Source organism: Colletotrichum costaricense, assembly GCF_030867565.1.
Source record: "Colletotrichum costaricense strain IMI 309622 chromosome Unknown Scaffold_5.1, whole genome shotgun sequence".
NCBI lineage: Eukaryota > Fungi > Ascomycota > Sordariomycetes > Glomerellales > Glomerellaceae > Colletotrichum > Colletotrichum costaricense.
Window position 1 is genome coordinate 2,357,433 of NW_026848234.1, and position 13,124 is coordinate 2,370,556.

At 51.0% G+C, this 13,124-nt stretch overlaps 4 protein-coding genes across 4 annotated transcripts; 2 read left to right on the plus strand and 2 right to left on the minus strand.

The window, feature by feature from the left end:
• Positions 1–999: 999 nt before the first annotated feature.
• CCOS01_05920 (uncharacterized protein) lies at positions 1,000–1,476 on the plus strand (the record flags this gene model as incomplete). Its single annotated transcript, XM_060454094.1, has 2 exons — positions 1,000–1,371; positions 1,450–1,476. The coding sequence occupies 2 exons, from the start codon at positions 1,000–1,002 to the stop codon at positions 1,474–1,476; spliced, it is 399 nt and encodes a 132-aa protein (XP_060315866.1).
• A 169-nt stretch (positions 1,477–1,645) lies between these two features.
• Positions 1,646–4,029, minus strand: CCOS01_05921 (neutral/alkaline non-lysosomal ceramidase; the record flags this gene model as incomplete). Its single annotated transcript, XM_060454095.1, has 2 exons — positions 1,646–2,231; positions 2,282–4,029. The coding sequence occupies 2 exons, from the start codon at positions 4,027–4,029 to the stop codon at positions 1,646–1,648; spliced, it is 2,334 nt and encodes a 777-aa protein (XP_060315867.1).
• Positions 4,030–4,654: 625 nt separating this feature from the next.
• CCOS01_05922 (uncharacterized protein) lies at positions 4,655–6,411 on the minus strand (the record flags this gene model as incomplete). The annotated part of the gene is made up of 5 exons (XM_060454096.1): positions 4,655–4,840; positions 4,914–5,306; positions 5,359–5,665; positions 5,772–6,010; positions 6,082–6,411. The coding sequence occupies 5 exons, from the start codon at positions 6,409–6,411 to the stop codon at positions 4,655–4,657; spliced, it is 1,455 nt and encodes a 484-aa protein (XP_060315868.1).
• A 2,015-nt stretch (positions 6,412–8,426) lies between these two features.
• CCOS01_05923 (oxalate decarboxylase) lies at positions 8,427–9,885 on the plus strand (the record flags this gene model as incomplete). Its single annotated transcript, XM_060454097.1, has 5 exons — positions 8,427–8,568; positions 8,626–8,959; positions 9,013–9,108; positions 9,170–9,637; positions 9,696–9,885. The coding sequence occupies 5 exons, from the start codon at positions 8,427–8,429 to the stop codon at positions 9,883–9,885; spliced, it is 1,230 nt and encodes a 409-aa protein (XP_060315869.1).
• Between the last annotated feature and the right edge of the window lie 3,239 nt (positions 9,886–13,124).

Consider the following 13,124-nt stretch of genomic DNA (forward strand, 5'->3'; position numbering starts at 1 on the left):
CAAGGAGCTATAAATGTCTATGCAACGGTACCCGCATTGAAAAGCCGTCTGTCTATCTGGCATCAACGTTAGGCCGTGCTGGCGAATCCTGAGCTACCAAGTACACGAAAAAAGAAAAGAAAAGAAATACAGCAGCAAACAACTACGCAGATCCTTTGGCTTAAGAGCTAAGATGGGCATCAGGAATTTGCCATACTCTATCGATTTTTTCTAGACTAGATGTTCCTCCTTCTCCCTTGCTCGGTATATCATAAGTCCTTGTGCTGTGTTTTGGTCGTGGTGGCAGGTCTGGTCGGTAATGGCACATAGTTAATTCAACCAGAGTACTTACACATCTAAACTAGTTGTTTGTCAAGAATTGCGATACCGACAGAATACTGACTCTGACTCGACTTGTCTGTACTCGGCCCCTAAGTGTGCCGAGCGCGAGAACTTATTAAACTATAATTGATGATGTCCACCTCGAACTTCGGACTTACAATACCCCAACTGTCTGAAAGAGTCAGCCGTCCACGAGGTCCGTATACTAAGCTTCAGAACTCCCCTCCTGGCGTGTAGATTGTTAATTAAAGGGTTTTTTCTGTAAGAAAGAACCGGAGCACTCCGTTAAACTTAGTATATTACGAAGCTCTGGAGTCTCGAAGTCATGGTACAGGACATCGGTATAAGCTTTTTCTGCTCAATATCCTCTCTAATTCCCGCGTACTTGCGGCCTAGTCATTCAAGAAGGCAGTTATTCGCCGAACATGATCATGTAGAGGACTACTCCGTACAAGACCAGCGGAACGTCGTATAAATATCAGCCAACGGATGTCCGTACTAATGACCGTCGGTCTTTACTCCCACTTCCACATGGCCTAGCTCTTCTGCTCGTTCACTCTGTTTTGCCTCCACATACCGGTTTCGTGAGAAATCTCGTATAGAGTCGTCCTTTCACAAGACACCCCAAAGGCCAAAGAGCAGCATTCTCCCCCAATATCTAAACCCCGGAAACCAAAGATGCGTCTTACAACAACCGCCATCGCCGCCGCCTTGCTCTGCGCAAGCGCAACCCTCGCCCAAGCCTGCTCCCCAGGCTTCTCCTCGAACCGCAACCTCTCCCCCGGAGACTTCGCCTGGCTCTTTGCAGACTACAGCGTCGACGACGTAGCCGGCTGCAGCAGCCGCTGCGCCCGACAGTGCACCGCTCCGGGCAAGAAGTACGGCTCCTGCATGGGCTGCGCCAGGTGGAAGGGTAACGCCCAGGGCAGAATGGACCTCCCGCCGTGCAGCAAGCCCATTACGACGGACAATGACGACGGCGAGTACGAGTGTCACGGATACGGCGATGGTTTCTGGAACTGTATTACGCCGTGCCCTCCTGGGTATGAGGTATGTGTTTGATCCCGTGAACCAACTTTTTGAAATGGCTTTGAAGCGAATGAATGCTAATGGCGATGTCCCGACTAGTCCAAGGATTTGGGTCGTATTCAATAAAATAAATACCGAATCGTCGAAAGACTTGTAACATTCTTGAAAGCTGAGCCCTGTTGTGTGCTCTGGATAGCGCTGTTGTTAATCAACAAAGACTCATGTAAAGCCACAGATTGCATGATTCCTCTTCCACGGTTCCCGACTCTAGAACAAACCTCCCTATAACCAGACCTCAGTGCAATTTGAACTGCCCGCTGACTCCTTCAAAACTTGTGATCTTTCCGCCCAGCGATTTGGAATCCCCATAGTAGCGGAAGCGGTACGTCCCCGGCTTCGCATCGCTCTCCGTCTCCCATACAATCTCAACCTCGCTCGTGGCGAGTATGTCGCTCGTCCGCTTCCAGTGGAAGATCAGGTTCCAATCGTAATCGGTCCGCACGGTGTCCCATCTCTTGATGGCCCCTTTGTCAATGGTTAATCTCTCGACAGCTGCGTACGTCTGTTCCAGGCGCAAATTGTTACGCGGATTAGCTCCGACGAATGTGGCTCTCACGACGTCCCCGATGGCGTAGTTGTCCTCAACGTCAGTCTTGACGTCGCCGAAGCTGCGGAAAACGGGTGTGCCATCTCGCACTACGCCAGTGATGAAGCTCAGGGAGCGGTTTGTGTTGTCTGGAGGATAAGGTCCTCCAGCGTGAGCAGGAGGTCCTTTGGCGAACGAAGCTCCCAGCGTCGGGAGATAATTGAGCGTCCGGTTAATGTATGCATCCAGCGTGTAAGGACCATACAGAGTTGAAGCACCCTCGTATCGTTGTATTCTGTCAAAATTAGTGCCGAGCTCTATAGAGTGCCACGTATGAGAGCTTACCCGTATTCCTGTGGTGTTGTAATGTAATGAGTGTAACTGTTTGCTGGTCCTCCAATCACCACGACCGGCTTCGCATCAGTCTCTTCAGCAAACAAGGACTCGGCCTGGTGTTTGACTGCATCTTTCCAACGTCTTCCCGCCATGGTCGATGCCTCTCCCGGGCTGACAATGATAATCAGCTGGCCGACTCTGAATGTTTGAATGTCTACAATGTTGGGTGTCCATTGGTATGGGTTAAACACTTCGCCAACATCGAGTAGAATGGGTTTGGGGGAATGACAGGCGACTTGGTCTTCCGTTGGTGCCTTCAACAAACCGCCAACAACCTTCCATAGAGGGTTCGTATTAGTCGAGTTCGAGTTGTGCTGGGTGAAGTCGAAAGCCCCAGGACCATCAGACGTTCCAGCTGCGAATGAGTAGCCCAACGCTGCAGGGCAGGTTCTCACTTCCGTTCCGTTGGGAAGCTCGAAGTGAAATTCTGACATATTGTGGAAGGCATGGAAAGACTTTACCCACGAGCCACGAACTCGCTGAGACTTGGATCCCATGTCGTCGAATAGCGCCTTAGCAGCTGTGTACTGCCTCTTGCCGATCTCAAAGCAAGACGAGGCACCTTCATCCTTCTCACGGAAGAATGGTCCTCTGGCGTGACACTTTTGGCTTTTCCCGTCACTGCAAGTGCTTGTCTTGAAGTCGCAAGGCTCGCCGGTGTCCTCGCAGAAAGCGCCCAGCACATTTGGACTCACATCGCCCACATTGGCCTGGGAGAATCCAGCGACAAATCCCTTGGTCGCATCAGACGACTTTCGCATACTTTTCTCAAATAGCCATGCTGCCACTCCCTTGTTGTCTCCCGAAATGAGAGTGTTATTGCCGAGCATGGATGTGCCGTGGGTGGGAAACCATGTCAAGGCACCGATGCTCTTCCCGTCTGACGCTCGTTGGAACTTGAGTAATGTCAAGTCTTTCTCAACAGACCCGTCATTCTCAGCGCTGACGTTGTATTTGGCACGTTCTTCTTCCGGATTCGCCATATACGAGTACAGGCTGCGGTTGATGTTTGCGCCAGTGACCTTTGTTGAGCCAATACTGAGATGCCCCGGCTCTAGGCTCTCATGTGCACGACGGATGGCCAACAAGGTACCGTCAACGATGGCTCTGTAGCTTTGCTGGTCGAAGCCTTTGCTCGTGATTTGCGGTAGGAGATAGTTGAGCCAGGCGCCCGGGCCAGAGTGCGAGTGTGTCCCAGTCAGTGCCAAGTTGTGATGTCCATACATGGAGTAGTCGAAGCCTAGCTCAGCGAGCCCGTGAAGTACACCGTAACGAACAGCTGTGTCTCCCGACTGTGTGTCAAGCACGAGGTAGATAAACCTGTCGTTACGTCGTTCGGTGCTTCCTACAATGAATGCTCGGGCATACAATCTCTGTCGAAGGCCAGTGCCAAGCTGTTTGGGGTCTGCGTAACCCATCATGTTGATTTCCACAACCGGGCCGGTAATGTCGGCTCGGCCAGCACCGACGAGATACAAGTCATTGTCTGCATCGATGTCGAGTTCATTGAATGTCCCGGGAAACCATCTGCCCGTATCGATGAAGCTGCTCCATGGGGTATAAAGTCCGTAAACAACCAGAAATGATAGAATGAAGCCGAATATGCAGACTAGAGCTCTCCGGGAGCTCGGTGGGGACCTTGTTTGAGACGCCGCCGGCAAAGCGGGTCTCTTTTCGGCGCTCCGTTCTACAGGCATCTTGTCTGAGCCTGGAAGAAATGGGGTATCAAAAAGACATGGATGAAGTGAAGTGTAGATTACAAAGATGGGAATGGATCATGGGACAAAATAAGGTGTTAGCGTCAAGCCTTCGAGAGCAGTGCGCTGCCAGGCAGTTGCGACACGGAACGTCCGGCCGGACCTCTAGAGTTAAGGGAGGGGCGGACGAATGACGCACGCAGCACGAAATTGTTAGTGCGCGACTCACGAACACCGAGTCTTGCCATGATGACCAGCTCCGTTTTGAGATGAAGTTCATTCTTAGATAGTGCTCAAAAACATCTGGATTTCAAGTTCGAACTTTTGAAAATTCAATATCCTCAAACATGGTCACACACGAAGTCGTGGCTACGAGAGGCACCATGCTGCGTTACTAACAATGATAATTACTAAGCGACGCACAAGATGAGCTTCATAGGTAAAGCGCGAAGTTACAAGCGTAACAAATTGAAATGAACATAATCAAGGAACAATCGGGTACTATAGCTCAAGAGAAAAGAAAGGCGTCGTTGCTTCCGTAACTCCTCCAAATCCTTATGTTCCAGGTCTGATAGAGCATCAGATCAGCAGCTCAAAAAGAGCCGGAGCTGTGGCAAGCAGGACCCTAGTAATACTTGGGGTTCTTGGGGTCGGTCAAATCGAAGATGACCGACGAGTGAGGTCGAGCACCGCCACGGTCGCGGGTGAAGATGCTCTCAAAGTCGATTGATCGGTTGAAGCTGAGGCTTCCGTCGGGGAGAATGTCGAGCCAATGACCCTTGTAATCTCCAGGTGTGTTGACAATGGAAATCTATCACGAATAACATGTCAGTAAACAACCTCGGTACAAGAATGTCAAACATAACGAGAGACGCGTGACTCACATCACCACCCTGCACGAAGTATCCAGTGACAAGCAGGTTCTTCTTATCCGGGCTGATCTTGACGTAGTGAGGTCCAATGATTGGCTGCGTCTCGTTGGGGTCATCCAGTCTCTTGACGTTGTTCAGGTCGGAGATGTCGAGTGCTGCAACGTGGTTGCCCAGAGTGATGGTGAAGTATGCGAATTTGCCGTCGTCGGTAATGTCGGAGTAGATAGCCAATGAGTCCTTGGCTTTGGAGCCTAGGTCGAAGAGCAGCTCAGCAACGCCTTGCTTCCCAGACGAATCGCGGCGGAATGGGTAGATGATCCAGACTTGGCCTGGGCCAACAGCGGTGGCAATAGCAGCGCTCTCGGGGTTGCCGGGGATGAACTTAACATCTTGAATGCCCAAGCCCTAGAAACCATTAGATTTTTGTCGTTCGCTCCGAAGTTGGCAGAGGACTTACGGCAGGGATCGTAATGGTCGAGATGATTGTTCTGTCGGACAAGTTCCACAGGCGAAGGGTGCTTGCTTTCTGGATTCCCAACGTCGGCTTGAGAATTGTAATAGGCACGACGAAGTCCGAAGTTAAGATAATTCCCTTGTTGAAATCCACAGCCAGACCATGGGGACTGAACTGCTCGCCGAGAATGTTGAGTGTTCCAGCGACATCCTCCGGCCATTCATGGATAATATCGCCCTCTGCGTTGGTCTCGACCAGACGGCCGGGAGACGTTCCAACAGCACTGCCCATGTACGTGATGAAGAATCCACTTGTCACAGTAGAATGTCAGCACTTCTCATCTTCCCTGGGAACGTTTGGGAATGACAGGAATCATGACGAGGACAGAGTCATGGCATGTAGTGGTGGTGACTTACCCCTCTGGCTTGGCGCGGATTTCGTCGACGATGGAACTCAGTAGAGCTCGGTTAGACTTCTTGAACTTGGGAGCGTAGGGATTAGAGACATCAAAGTAGAAGGCCGTGTCCTGAGTCTTAAGCAGAGACAGTAAGCCGCCTCCAATGAGTGTCTTGCCATCAAGAGAGCTACCCAGGTGGTGAGGAGAGTTTCCGCTCGTGGGCACATCGGTGAGAGCAATAATTTGACCGAAAGTGTCCTAAAAGCGAGAACGGTTGTAAGCATTGCTCAACCCACTGAGTTTTAAGTAGAGACAAAAGCATCACTCACATCGTCCAAGCTGGCAGTGACCAAGAAGTCCTTATGGATGTTGTCACCAGCTCCAGTCCAGAAGTAGCCAATCTTCTTTGGCTTGATGTTGGCGCCGGTGAAAGGAGGACTCTCGAGAGGAGGCGTTGGGATTTGAAGAATGGGGAGAGGAGGGGCATTGGAGGCCAGAGGCTCGGTGACTCCCGGGATAGAAGGAATCAGAGGGGGCAGACTGATCCCCAGAGGACTTCTCTTGCTGGCAGGAGAGTAGTCGTTGCCGTTGACTGGCCCTGCTGCCGCGGGAGAAAGCAGGAAGCCCGTAAGAGCTGCCAAAGAGATCTTAGAAAACATCTTGAGTCAATTGAGCTGCTGGTAATTATTTGTTGAAATCCAAGAAGTCTGATTTCTGAAGATGTTCCCAACACCAGACTACGGGCACTTATCTATTCTTCTTATACTACATCGTGAGCTGCAATAAGGGCCGTCTGACAGTCAACCGCTTCTCTTCTCTGGACGTGAGCTCACTAGACAATCACACCATGAAGCCAATAAAACTCATCATCTACGCTATTGTCGAAGGATAGTATGCCGTGAGCCAGAACGATAATCAAGATGCACCCAACAGACCTTCTCAGAGTCATGCAGCGTTGGAGAGATGCCTGAACATGTCTTTGCCAAGAAGTCGGGACTCACACCTTGCCTATCACAATCCAGAGATCCTTAACCTCTAGCTCATCGTGGCCACATCTTTTTCCTCAAGAGGGAAGACTGTAATGTCGCGATCGTTTGGAGGACGGAAACTTGGGCGCCCGGCGAGCTCGACGTGTAGAGCACACTTCTTGACGATGTCTTAACTTTGTGTCAAGCAGCGCTAGTGTGGCCCAGTGCTTCGGCATTGGAGGGAGAAGTAAGCTTAACGAATGTCAAGAAGTTGATCGACACTGACGGCGACCACGCGTAAAGCCATGTGAGATGAAGAGTTGCAGATCATCTCTCAACTGGACGACGTAGGTGTTTTGTTTGTTGGATTGACAGGGGCGAGATGTACCAAACTCAGACATATATCGATAGTACCGGATGGCATCATATGTAACGAATAACACTTCGAGTTCATTTAAGTATCCGGGACCGATAATTCCATTTCCGCATAAGATCTCAGCGAGGCTGAACGGCAAGGGACGTTGAGGCATGCAACGGGGGCGCCTCTGGCTCTGCTGCTGCGTCGGGCATATCAAACCTTAACTTCTCTAGCTTGGCAGAACGGGTTCCAGAGAAGATGAACCAGGTAGGACGATGGCGATCTTGGACAGTTTGGTAGAGCTACGATCGAATAGCGTGTTCGTGCTTGGCTAGTATGCTGTTCGGGTTGAACAGCCATCCTCAAGGCATTTACACACTGCTGGTCTCAACGTTCAGAAGATAGTAGACTGATTGGGATTGCGAAAACTCACTATGTCAGAAGAAAGGACTGACCTGGGATTGCTTGTCAACACACCCTCTGCCATGCTATTTCTACATCTTGCTTGAATTGTGAGAAAACGTCTGGTCTCTTGAGCATACGGCCAAGGAGAGAAACGCGTTGAAGACTGGGTCTTTCTGTCATATTTTTTGCCATGTGAATTGACATGATCTTGACATTTCAGATGATTTAACTCTATTTGAACCCAGATCACGACTTTGCCCCGGCCTTGTAACGCAAAACTTGGGCCGGCCTGTGATAAAGAAGATTACCAAAAAAGATGCGGGTAACATTCAAGCCAATATCTGCAGTAAGACAAGGTTAAAAGTAAATTACCGTAGTCTACCGCGTCAAAGTAAGCTTCAGTCAGGCTAGTTAGATGCCGTCGATGGGGATCAGCGCCTAAGCAGCCCTTCCCCCACGCTTTCCCACGATGTCGTTATTTTCGGACATATGTCGAATGGCCGGGGTCCAACCTAGCGGCATGCCCGATTCAAAGACAACTACAGTCGATCATTTAGCCAATATCACACCAACACCCATCGAACACGCATATGCACTCTTGATTTTTGGGGGAAGATGCCTGTGAGACTCGAATTGGGAAAGTCAATAGTGTTGACCGGAAAGCAACGATGCCGCTGAATGGTCAATGTCGTCATCGCGAACCGTTGCTTCTGCAACTGCAACCTCAACGCCATGATTACTCGATGCGTTGAACGTGATAGTAATGAAAATTCCGCCATCGCGTCGAAGGAAATGAAGTATGTCCTTTCGAACTTGGAGGCGGTATTCTAAAGGTTAGACGCAGTTATAAAATATACTTTACAGATTGTCTTCCCTGCGCTGTTTCGTTTCATCTCTCACACTCTGCACCTCCTCATAAGTAGGTTCTTCATTATCTGATAGAATGAGACTACTTCAGATCTCCGTGACAGGACTCATTGGCCTCGTGGGCATCACAAGTGCCTCGCCCCAAGTGGCGAAGAGAGACGCTCAATTCAATGTTGGACAGCCCGTCGATGCCAATGGCAAAGGTGCCCCGATCCTGGGTAAGTGACACGGAGCTTACCTTCTCGATGCCAGACCCAACTAACAAAATGACACAGGCGGCACCAACAATGCAATTGACAGAGAGAATCCGGATAATCTCGGCCGGCAGTCCACTGACAGCGGCGTGGTGCCGAACCTGAAATGGAGATTCTCTGATTCCAAGACCCGTATCTTCAACGGAGGCTGGGTCCGCGAGCAGGTCATTCAGGACTTGCCTCAGAGTCACGATATTGCAGCCGCCCAGCAGCATATCAAGCGTGGAGCAGTAAGAGAGCTGCATTGGCATAAGGTTGCGGAGTGGGGGTTTGTGTACTCTGGCTCGATTATCATCGGAGCCGTCGGCGAAGACGGAAAAAGTCAAGTTGAACAACTCAACTATGGAGATATTTGGTAAGACCCAAGCTGAGAAGTCAAAGAGCACTGCATGCTAATATTGGTCCTAGGTATTTCCCCAAGGGTGCTGCTCACTATGTTCAAGGAGTTGCTGAAGAGTCCGAGTTTCTCTTGGCCTTTGACGAAGCCGACTTTGATAAGATTGGGTTGGTGCTTCCTCTTCTATATGACACTCATGTATGGAACGAGTCAACTGACACTCAAAAGAACCACCTTCAACATTGTCGACTGGCTGGCCCATACCCCAAGAGACATCTTGGCCAGGAACTTTGGCGTCAATGCTTCCGTCTTTGACAAGCTACCCGCCACGAACCCATACATCCTGAACGGAACGGTGGCAACCACGAACGTGACGGTTCCCCCGGGGCAGTACCTCTCCGGCAACAGTTCCTTCGTCTACCGCACTTTCGAGCACCCACCTGAGAAGGTTCCCGGCAACGGCGGCGAGTTCAGAAAGATTGACTCGACCAACTTCCCCATTGCCAAGACCATTGCTGCCACGTTCGTCACACTGAAGCCTGGCGGGCTGAGGGAGCTCCATTGGCACCCCAACGCCGAAGAATGGCTCTACTTCCACAAGGGCAAGGGCAAGGCGACTGTGTTTATCGGAAGTGCAGCGTCGAGAACCTTTGACTTGGAAGCGGGTGACACAGCGGCTTTCCCGGACAACAGCGGGTGAGTATATCATTCATCTCGAGGGAGTGGAGTGTGTCGTTGCTAATTCGTTGACTAGACACTACATCGAGAACACCTCTGACACGGAAGACTTGGTATGGATTGAGCTGTACAAGTCTGACAGAGTCGTGGATATTTCTTTGACCCAGTGGCTCGCTCTCACACCGCCTGAAGTAGTCGCGCAGACTCTAAAAGTGCCGCTGGAATTCGTCAAGAGCCTCAAGCAGGAGAAGCAAATCCTCATCTGATCAGTGTGATATCTGCATGAGAGGGGCGATTGGCTACGGTTTCGGTGTGATATAGGTCTGCTTCCTCTTATACTCTGTTTGATCTGTTTACAATCCATGGCTCAATGAGCAAAAGACAGATGAGCTATGGACTAGGAGAGATGAGATCAATTGAAGAAGGCCATAAAGAGGAAGAGAGATATGCTATACCAGAAAGATATAGTGTGAAGAAGCTATTGTTGTTGAAAATCTCAATGGCGACGAAGCTAGCGTTGGAACAGTTTTACTTCTTAGGACCTATTACTTAGTTGTGTTGTAATTACTAGTTCCCCTCAAACCATTATCGACCATGGAAACTCAATTGCTCACAGAGCTACGCAGAGGTGCAGGTGGGTGGGCAACCACCACGAGGTCACGATGACATTCAGCGACTCATGTTCTGCACTTGAACCTGCAAAGCAACGAAAGCTTGATAAGCGGGGAGAGACGGAGATGCTAGGGAAATAAGCGCCTCAACGCCAAAAATCCGAAAGCATCTCCAACTCCATCATTTCCCCAATTGAGAGGTAGACGGGAGACGGGAACGGAAAATTCGGTAGGATGGCAGCACGCGTTATGCAGGCAACCCCCGGCGGGCCAGAGCCGGAAACTCTATCAGCGAACTAGCACAGCAGCTCTCTGGTCAAGCCGTACCAGTGTGCGATTACTTATGTCGTGTGGGCAATGAGGGGTGGGAAAGGTTATGGGCCGTCAACTCAACCCATGCGAGTAGCCTAGAACACTCCAATCACGCGGAATCGTATGATTGGGGATAGATTGTGTGGTGGTCAATGAAGCCATTGGCGAAGAGGAGGAGGGTTGCAGAAAAACATCATCCCATTGACCGCTCGCGAGCTTTTGGCCGTCCGCCATCACAGCGAACCTTCCTTGGGTCGTTTCGTCGTATCATGAGCTGCCTCGGCGAAGCGCGGCGGAAATGGAACGGTCTCTTTTGATTTTGGAGGCATGCTACATGGTGGTGTGAAGGAGGAATAAGAAACGCTGGGACGATCGGCCAAGCCACCCCTCGTTCGGTCTGGTCTTAGCAGGTAGACGGCAGTTGTTCCGAAGCAATCACGACTTGGCCCAGAATTGAGACCACGTTGGGGGCGGAATGCGGGGAGGCAGGACTAGAGACACTCGACACAGTGGTTTCCAGACAGCATCGAACTTTCCAGAGTCCAGATGACGGACTACGTGTGTGACTGTTGGACGAGGATGGGCTCTAATGTCGTTGTCGATTCTCCCTGACTGGTATGGTAGGGATGGCAGCTTTACGTCACTCCGATGCCTTCTCAGTGCTAACAGACCCGGATCATCCCCTCTATTGGCTAGGCGTCGCACCTAGGATTACCATTTACCAGTCAAAAGGCTGATAAGGTATCGAGATGAAGGCTCTGGAGGTCGCCATGACGGGTAAAAGGTTAGGGAGCTTGGGTCCGGTTCTCTTAATAGTGTCGACCTGATATGCGACCCGCGGGTCGGCCGCAGGTACCATGGACGGCAGATAGGACTGGAAGCCAACGAAAGACGAGGGAGCATTGATACAGGTCGATCTGATGACCGTGCTCGCCCATCGAGACCCTGAAGGATCGCCAGGGAACCGGTCAGGGCCATTAACTTGTTCTTCTTGGATTTCGTTTGCCTCTGGGGAGACTGAGCGATCTCTGGTCCAAGAATTGAGTCACATTCTCTGTGTGGCAGTGCTTGAACGCGACCGACACGGCACGAGGGAAAGACGAAGCCTGGAGGTCGTGGAGAAATAGCTCATCCCTTCCGTATGGGGTCGGGGCCGAGAGGTCAAGTGAACAGCTGGAGGGTTTCCGGTAGGACGGCGCGCAGTGTCATCGGCAACGGTTACGCAGCCCGTGGTGGAGACGCGTTGCTGGTGCCGGGATGCTGCATTGGTCGGGAAGTCAGTGACGAACGAGGGATTGGGCTGGTGGTACGGAGAACGGATGCCAAACATATTTTGTCGGGCCAGAGGTAGAAAGACTTATGTCAGGGGTCGAGATAGGGAGAAGATCGTGAATAAGTGACAAACTTGAGTCTGTGAAACCCGAGCTCACTCGCAAGTCCCACGAGTGTTCTTGGGGGACAACCAGCAACATGTCAAGCAAGTTGCAAGGTAAACCATCGGAAGCAGCCCCTAGCAGGGACCTCTCTGGGCAAACAGGGACCTCTCCATGTTGCGGTTGTTCCATGAAAGAACGTCGCCGCCCCGTTATTTATGTGTCATCGCGACCCGGCCAGAGTTGGGCCTATTGGAGCCGGATGGGCTGGCACAACAAGGCATTGCGCTGCAGAACGAGGTTAATTACATGGCATATTGTCTATCAGCGGGGGATAGGAATGGGTAGCCCGGCAATAATACAGACTGTAAACATTCATGCGGCCTCTGTAAACGGGCAGTTTGTCGATGGGATGGGCACTTTTTTTCCACTTTCCACAGAACAGAATCTGGATCTTGTCCTCGACCTGGACCCTTCTTTTTCCCATCCTCCCTCTGCTCATTGTCCGCTAGTCTTCCCTTATGCTTTGCGCTTTCTTCCGGTGCACGGTAACCAGATGAAACCGAAGACTTTCCAGCTCGCATGGTCAGGTAAGGTATCCATCCGTACCTAGTCTGTAGACAGGTTGATCACAGTGGTCATAATCCACCATATCCTCGAACCCAATTGCCCTACCCTGCCTGACCTGTCAATTTTTCTTGCATTCACCATTTCCAACCCCAGTGCCTCTGACCATTTTTGTGCTGTTACGCGATACTTAACCTTGGGGTCTATATTCACCTTGCAAGGTTTGAATTACATATTAGCAAGGTACCTTTACAATGGTTGTAGAAGAAGAGTCACAATGCCATCTTGGTATCCTAAGCGCAACCCCGATAGGTAGGTAGAGCACCTGAGTAAAGGTACTCCCTAAGGTGCAGAGTACGTGCATACTTCACTCGAGCCGGCTCGCTCTGGGATTGGGCCGGCCTGACTTCACTGTCAAGCTCCCAGGTGCCCCCTCTCCCAAAAAAGAAAGGGGCCCCGCAGAAAACCACACCCGCCGCCTTACAACCCACCTGCACCTCCAACTCCCGTCACAAGTCTCACCTGCATCCCACTTCCGTCTGTCTACCTCACCTCCAACCGACCTCCTCCCCGACTCCTTTCGTCCACCGATCTTTTTTCTTTTTTTCGTCTTGTTCACATCGCCTACCTCTATTGAGAAGA